The sequence below is a fragment of the Oncorhynchus clarkii genome, chromosome 32 (assembly GCF_045791955.1).
Source record: "Oncorhynchus clarkii lewisi isolate Uvic-CL-2024 chromosome 32, UVic_Ocla_1.0, whole genome shotgun sequence".
Classification (NCBI taxonomy): domain Eukaryota; kingdom Metazoa; phylum Chordata; class Actinopteri; order Salmoniformes; family Salmonidae; genus Oncorhynchus; species Oncorhynchus clarkii.
The window spans coordinates 18,066,354-18,074,408 of record NC_092178.1 but is presented as its reverse complement, the minus strand read 5'-3'; the positions used below and the strand labels follow the sequence as shown (position 1 = coordinate 18,074,408).

At 44.6% G+C, this 8,055-nt stretch overlaps 1 protein-coding gene across 1 annotated transcript; it reads left to right on the top strand.

The window, feature by feature from the left end:
- The first annotated feature begins 612 nt into the window (after nucleotides 1-612).
- LOC139392112 (scleraxis bHLH transcription factor a) lies at nucleotides 613-7,726 on the top strand. The gene is made up of 2 exons (XM_071139830.1): nucleotides 613-1,658; nucleotides 6,902-7,726. The coding sequence occupies exons 1-2, from the start codon at nucleotides 1,065-1,067 to the stop codon at nucleotides 6,938-6,940; spliced, it is 633 nt and encodes a 210-aa protein (XP_070995931.1). The 5' UTR covers nucleotides 613-1,064; the 3' UTR covers nucleotides 6,941-7,726.
- The last annotated feature ends 329 nt before the right edge of the window (nucleotides 7,727-8,055 follow it).

The window sequence follows — 8,055 nt, the reverse complement described above, 5'->3', positions numbered from 1 at the left end:
GTTAGTCCTAAACTCCCCAAGTAAACCTCTGAAGAATCACACTCTGTCATTGGGTGGGAAACACTGATGAGGAAGAGTGGGATGATGTTACATTTTCTAGCTAAGTAAGAGCCTTCACCTCCCAGCTTGACTGCACTGGGGTTAAGTTAGGGGTTATGCCACAAATTTGGAAAAATAAAAAGATGAGAAACGGGGTTCCCCATTTTGAACCGCTGACATTTAATTGGTCTTTAACTTTGCAGGAGTTTTATGGGTCGCCCGTAGTGTTTGTGTGCGTCCAGTTTACACACAATTAATCAGTAATAGAGAGCGCCCAGAGCAGCCGGGCTTCAACAAAAGACTCCCTCTTTCACACAATGGTTTCCGGAAGCTTCTTTCCATGGCTTTTACCGAGTCGGGTTAAATAAGGAAGCAGATAGTAGCAGATAGTAGATCCACACTGTGCTGGACTCCCTCCCTCCCCAAGCTCCCACAGCCAGCTGGTACATTTGCATACGGAGTGAAGGAGGGAGAGAGGGAGAAAAGAAGGGAAGGAGGGAGAGAGAGGGGGGGGGGGGTAGCACCAGACACTCCCACTAGCTATAAAGCCTAACCATACCGAACCTCTCATACAGAAACCACATGTGGATCTGAGCACTGGGAGAGAGAGTGTAAAAGAGAGAGAGAAAGTGCAAGGGACAGACGTGGAGCCGAGCTGAGGGAGCCACGCAGACGTGGATCTGAGAGGAGAGAGCAAGAAAGAGAGAACGAGAGAGAGAGACAAATAGTATCCTGAGAGGATCTGAGAAACACAGTGGGACCTGACATTCCTCCATTTGGTTTCTCACCTAGAGAAAGGAAAGTTAAAACTCCACATGGGACTTTAATGACAGAGGAACCACGCCATACTGGATTGGAGTGCATCGGAGTCAAAGGATTTAGAGAGAGATACTGAGGTAACACTTGTTACTTTTTTCCTGTGTGATCATTGAACTATACATGCATGTCCAGGTGTCACAGCAGTAAACAAAGCCCCGAGTAGAGATAGAGCTAGTTGACTGTTGGAACTGCAGAGCACAGTGACCATGTCCTTCGCCATGGTGCGGCCAGCGCCCAACCGGTACCTATACTCAGACATCTCCATGTTGTCCGAGGACGAGGAGAATGGAAGCGAAAGCTCGGGCTCGGACGATCGCTCCTTCAGGCTGGACGCAAGAGGCTATGACATCAAAGTCGGGGGCCGCAAACGGAAGCCGGGCAGTGCTGGAGCAGGGCGTCTGGGAGGGGGTCAGCTCCCGCCTCAGATGCTGCTCTCGCAGGACGGCTCCATCTCTCCGACGACTGGGCTGCCGCGGCAGCGCAACGCAGCCAACGCGCGGGAACGGGACCGCACCAACAGCGTGAACACGGCCTTCACCGCCCTGCGGACCCTCATCCCCACCGAGCCAGCCGACAGGAAGCTGTCCAAGATCGAGACGCTGCGGCTGGCGTCCAGCTACATCTCCCACCTGGGCAACGTGCTGCTGGTCGGGGAGACATGCGGGGACGGGCAGCCATGCCATGCTGGAGCGACCTCCTCTGCCCACTATTTACATCAGCATGGATCCCCGGCCCACGACGCAGAGAACTCCCAGCCTAAACAGATCTGCACATTCTGCCTCAGCAACCAAAGGAAAATGGTGAGTTAGTCTGTCCCAGCCGTCCACACCATGCATATGCCATTGTGCCTCAAGTAGGATACAAAACACCACGACTCCAACCACTAAAGCAGGGTTCCCCAAACTCGGTCGTGACGCCCACCCTGGGTGCACGTTTTGGTTTTTGCCCTAGCACTACACAGCTGATTGAAATAACAAACTCATCATCAAGCTTTCATTATTGGAATCAGCTGTGTAGTGCTAGGGCAAAAACCAAAACGTGCACTCGGGGTGGGCCCCACGACAGATGCAGAAACCTTGCACTAAAGTAAAGCATTATCCAATTAGAAGGCGTTTTGTTTAGGAAGTACCATGCTGGATGGCTCCTTCCTATATGATTCTTATAGCCTAAGTGATTTCAAATAAAAGATTGAAAAGCTTCAAACTTACGCTACCCTTAGACAAGAAAACTACATCTATTATTCCCTTATGTATTTAGGATCATCTGTTCTTGCGAGGTGAATAAAGGGAATCCTATGCACTCCGCTGTACAGGAGGGTAAGAGAGCAGCCCCTCAGTGCTCAGACAGAGACACAGCGACAGATAAGGGTGCCCAGTTGTCCAGCTTCAACTAAACCTCTCAGTAGTAAGACCCAAATCCCCAACTCTCAGAGATAATTTTCTCAGACGTCTCAATTTGCTTCCTGTATTCAGTAGCGCGTCCCATTGTCTATTTGGTCTGAGAAGTTACGGACCAACTGTATCGTGGGCAAACAGAAATTAGCCTAATCAAGGAAGTGTCACACCAAATACAAAACACGCCATCTATCCCTCTCTCGCTCTCTCCTTGTCCTCTGCTCTTCCTCAGCATACGCCTGGGCAGACTCTGGCTCATAAAGCCAACACCACGTCGCATTAAAAATCAAAGCGTAAATCACGCTCCAGCCATGAGAAATACAACACAAAACCAAAAAACAGAGAGGGGGAAACTGTCATTTCACCTCACAAGAGCAAAGCAGCTTTCAAACTTGGAATACACCACATGCTCTTAACAATTAAGAGTCAACCATGACACTGGGACATTTTCGGTTAGGTACTACATCTCACCACCACAATATGTATTATACCCTCAGAAAACATGAAGACTGTCCAAAATTCATTTTATTGAAAAAAGCACAGAGGAAAGGAAAAAGCCTGGAGTCAACAATGTATATAGTATAAGTGATTAAACTCTAAAATGACCTACTGGACTTACTCCTTTTAACTCCTAGTGGAGCAAACAACACAATACCAAGACGTACCACGACTCCAACACCAAGACGTCCCACGACTCCAACACCAAGACGTGGTACATCGTGGTACGTCTTGGTGTTGGAGTCGTGGGACGTCTTGGTGTTGGAGTCGTGGTACATCGTGGTACAACACCAAGACGTCCCACGTACCAAGACGTCCCACGTACAACACCATGATGTACCACGTCCCACGACTCCAATACCAAGACGTACCATGATGTACCACGTACCAAGACGTACCACGACTCCAATACCAAGACGTACCATGATGTACCACGACTCCAATACCAAGACTCCAATACCAAGACGCACCACGACTACAGACATAAAAACAGCTACTTACGTCTCCGTGCTCTGATCGAAAGCATTCTGGGAACATCTGCTCTATTCCCCAATCTGTCAGTGAGCCATCCTGAGCGATTTACACACGCATCCTGTGTTGACCTAAGGCTCTTCCTAGGGCTCCAATTAATAACACTGTCAACCACACACACACACACACACACACACACACACACACACACACACACACACACACACACACACACACACACACACACACACACACACACACACACACACACACACACACACACACACACACACACACACACACACACACACACACACACACACAGCCTCGCTGCATCTCAGACCTCTGGCTTCCTAAATAAATCATGAATACGATATAATGACTCTCATTCTGCACAACACACACCATCACTAGAGATGTTCAATAGCAGAACACAGAGCTGCACAGTAGATGTGTTACACTGCCATCATTAACATCATATTAACATGTCTGGAGAGTCAAAACTCCTGACCTCTGGACAAATCTAAGACAAAAATATGCTCAACTTTCAAGTGTAATAGCACAAGCTCACCGTGAACAATATCTGAATCAACCTTGTTATAGCATCAGCAAGGAGCGAATAATGCTTCAAATTAAAAACGGATTCAAGTAAACGCCTATTAGTAATGTTTCGTAGAAGTATTCACTGCTACAAAAGGGCTCTTTAAAAGACCATGAAGGAAACAGAGATGCAGGAGTCATACAATTAATAACAATAAAAAGAGACTAATGGACATTCGCCCGACTGGAAGCAATCCTATTCGTCCATTTCATTGATTTTAGCAAGGCAGAATAAACCAGCAAATGAGATAATGGCTGTTTAAGTTTTTTTCTCCTGAATTAAAGGCCTGTCTATAGGAGGCCTGAGCTGGGCCGATATTCGAAACAGATTGGGCTTCGGCTTTGTAGTCGAGGCTTTAAGAGGCGAAAGCGACCCACTCCAAACCGCACTGCTCTCTTTACCCATACTTAGCGCTCATTACTCCGTGAAAAGCATTGCTCAGCCAAGACTCATTGCTTTATTGTTGCTAAAGAAAGAGGAAAATAAAAAGGAAACACATTGAGGTACTGTAGAACACACGTCAAAATGTTTCCAATTCAGACAGAGAACAAATTGAGAACAGGATGATTGAAAAGAACAGGAGAGTTGTGCGATCTAGAACATTCACAAGCATTCGGAAGTGTAGGAAAGATGATAAAAACGCTTCATTGATCAATTAGCATACTGTTATGATATCACCAGTTTAGTACTTGTGTTGGACTCAACCAATCAGTGCTCCCATGGTGCTCTTTTTTAGCCTACTACTCATTGGATCAGTAAGATCACAGATTTGACATCATCAGAGAGAGACCGTCAATTCACTCTGAATTCTCTTTATTGTTTTTCAAGTTTTTTCCTGACACTGAAGTCAGAGGCCAATTTATGTGGACACACACAGAAATGATTTGCTTACAGATGTGTGTATGTGTTGTAAGTGTGTGATCTTATCACATTTTCCAATCCAAAATTGTATCCATCTGGCACAGCTCTACCTTGCTTGGAGTGGAATAAATAATTTTCTACGTAACAGTCAAGCTAGACATCTCATGCACGCACATACACACCCCCCCCCCCCCCACACACACACACACACCCACCATCATGAAACGGTTTACATTTCTATTGACAGCAAATCAACTGTGTAAAAGTACACTTCAACTAAAGCCCCATTATGACGACATAAGACAGAGCAGGACAAAAAATTAACCACATTTGAGGTTCCACACCCACCCCCCCCCAGCTCCTTCTTTCGTTGGGGGCTGTTCAGCACAGTCCATTAGGGAAGGGAGCATTCTTTCTCCCTAATAGCTGTAGCAGGTGAAGACAGGGGTTATGAAGGATGGCAGGGGGATTGCATAACAGGACACACAGGAGCAGACGACCCCTAGTCAAATGGACAGTACGTGTGCAGCAGCAGTTTCTAGGAGAGCAGGGAAAGAACTTGGCGAGCTTCCTCTGTGTACTGGTGCTGGGGTTAACCCAACAGATTACTAATTGAGTATAGACAGCCTCAGAGGCCAGTCCCAAAGCTGTGCACTAGCCAAGCAGCCACATCGCTCATATTTTATGTAATTATCTCGAGTTCCTTCATTACAGCCATACAGAAGTTAGTAAAGCTTTTCCCTGCAAAAGGAGTCTCTCAGTGTGAACATGTAACACATGATGAAATTACCCAGTGTGAACTAACAGTATGCTGAGAAGCACGCTAGAATTAAAAATAACACTTAGTTGAATATTGTTGTAACTTAATATTTCATTTTAATCTAAAATACTATTGTCCAACTGTAATATAAGCCTTAACCATATGATTAAAAATCTAGACATTTTTTACTTCACACCTACAAACACCTGTTTAACAAGTTATTCTAGAATATGTAATATTGTGTCCAACTATTGTCCACAGACAAAACAGGGTGTAAAGAACCCACGCTCAGAATAGTTAGGATGACCAGAAGGAAAGCGGGCTGCATTTAATAACCCAAACAGATGAATCTTCCGTTAGGGCTCAAGTTACGTCTGAAAATCCACGCACCCCTGCGCGTGCACACACACAGAAAGCTGACAAGTGCCTCCATTGTAATCTTGAACCAATCTGCCAGCGTTACCTGTCCGGCCGAAACCAAACCAAATATTTGCCTAAAGAATGAAGCCTGAGGAGAATAAAAACACACATCGGCTTCTGTGTCTGTGGAAATGTAATATGTTGTGATATGTTTATAAAAACAACAAAAGTCCTCCCATGTAATTAGATGCTGTATAAGCAAGTGGTGGAAGCTTTAAAAAGAAAAGAAAAAGGTGTGTTCAATCAGAAAAGCCTTCACATTTGGTTTCAGCTGCTGCGGAATTAGCCCTATACATCTTTACAATGTGTTATACAGGATATGAAAAACAAATGTTAAACAAAAATCCTATTAGTCGTGTGTAAGTGATCCCTGGAGCCGACGAATGGGACTTTAAAGTGGCACTGAACAAAAACAATAAACCAAAGAAAATAAAAAAAGTTCCTGGCCCGTTTTCAAGAGACCGTCTGACCTCATCAATTGGAGACGAGTGTTTTGAAAGGGCGCCTGGGCCTGCCTACGTCAGACATAGCCGTGGAAACGATGGCATTCCATGGCCTGGTCTCCCGGTCTCTGGGTTAATCCGTAGGGAGCACAATGTGAGCCAGGTGTCCTAATGCTAGTTCTGCCACTCAGTGTATGGTGAGAGGAGAAAACATGAGCCTCCCCCATGGCCATGCTACAGCCCACAAGCCCCAGACCAGTCGACATCATACCTCGCCAGTCCACACAGACTTCACACATCCCCAGTCTACAAAGGCCTCCAGGCAGCCTCCACTGCAGGCTGGACCAGTGGGTTAGAAGAATAGAACTAGTCTGACAGGCCAGAGCAGCGCACTCACTCAAAGGGTTAATGTCAGACATAAACTATTTTATTTTCCTTTACTTACGCTACCTCATCAATAAGAAGCATTGTAAAATAGTTAAGATTGGGATAGAATCCGTCTTGGAAATGTATTTTCACAAAGTGTTTAGTATTTTTTTTTTTACTATTAATAGCCTACTAGAAAATGTTAACTTTTTTTCCCTCTTTCTTTCAGAGCAAAGACAGAGACAGGAAAACTGCTCTAAGAAGTTAATATCTGGAGGACGAGAGGGAAGAAACTGACTTGATGAGCACAACATATGAACCAGAACTGTGGACCAGAAACGTGACATTCTTAAAGGTGTACATAAATCAAAACCTGTATTTAATTATAACCCCCCGCCCCCCCCCAAAAAAAAATCTGAACTGAGATGCTAAGTGTAGTTTCTGACGAGGTAATCATTTTTGGATCGAAAGAGACTGTGGAACTTCTTGGACAATGGAAGCATGCCCGGATTCAAAGAGGAGATCGAGAATAATCATCCCTCTAAAAAACATTCAGCACTTCTCCATTCCATGATCTCTCAAAGACTTGAACAGGGAGATGAAAAAGAAACACACAAAAATAACATTGCTCTCATCTTTTCTTTACCTGAGAACGTCTGCATATGAAACGTAATAACCACAACCCTCTCTGCATGAGACAGACACCCAGACAGTCGGTAAGGACTCAGATGAGCCACGGTGGAACTAAAAGGGCTGTGGTAAGGGGGGTTGTAATGGACAAGGGCAGGCAAAACTGGAACCCATGGTTGACTGTATCAGGCTACTTGCCGGAAAGTAAGCAAACTGTTCCACAAGCCAAATATATAACACAGCTTTCACTTCAAATGTAACTGGGTTTTGTGGTCAGGGAGTTCCTACCCCGACAGACAACTGCCTTTCTCCTGAAGATAAATCCTCAGCATTCTGTCTTATGTAATTTGATGTTCTGTACAATATTTGTAAGAATCTGTTCAAATTCATGTCTAAATAAATATGCTTATGAATTAATTAAGTTTATTTCAAACAGGTAAGATTCTTTTATTTTATTGTTATTTTGCAATTCCCAGTGAAAAAGAAAGTACTTAAATTTCAATGTGTTTTTCAGTCTGCTGATAAATATGATATTTCTTCCAGTTTTATTTCCGAGGTTTTTGATGATGACCAAATCAGGTGTACAAACAGCTATAAAAACACAGTGAGGTGTGATAAGGAACAAACCACAAGTTGATCATCTCACGCTGTCCAGCTAGATTACCATCTTTACCACACTTCATTACTCACACACACAGCTGTTCACTCAAACCCTTCATTTACTAGAGATGTAACTAAAAAAGGGACTGTCGA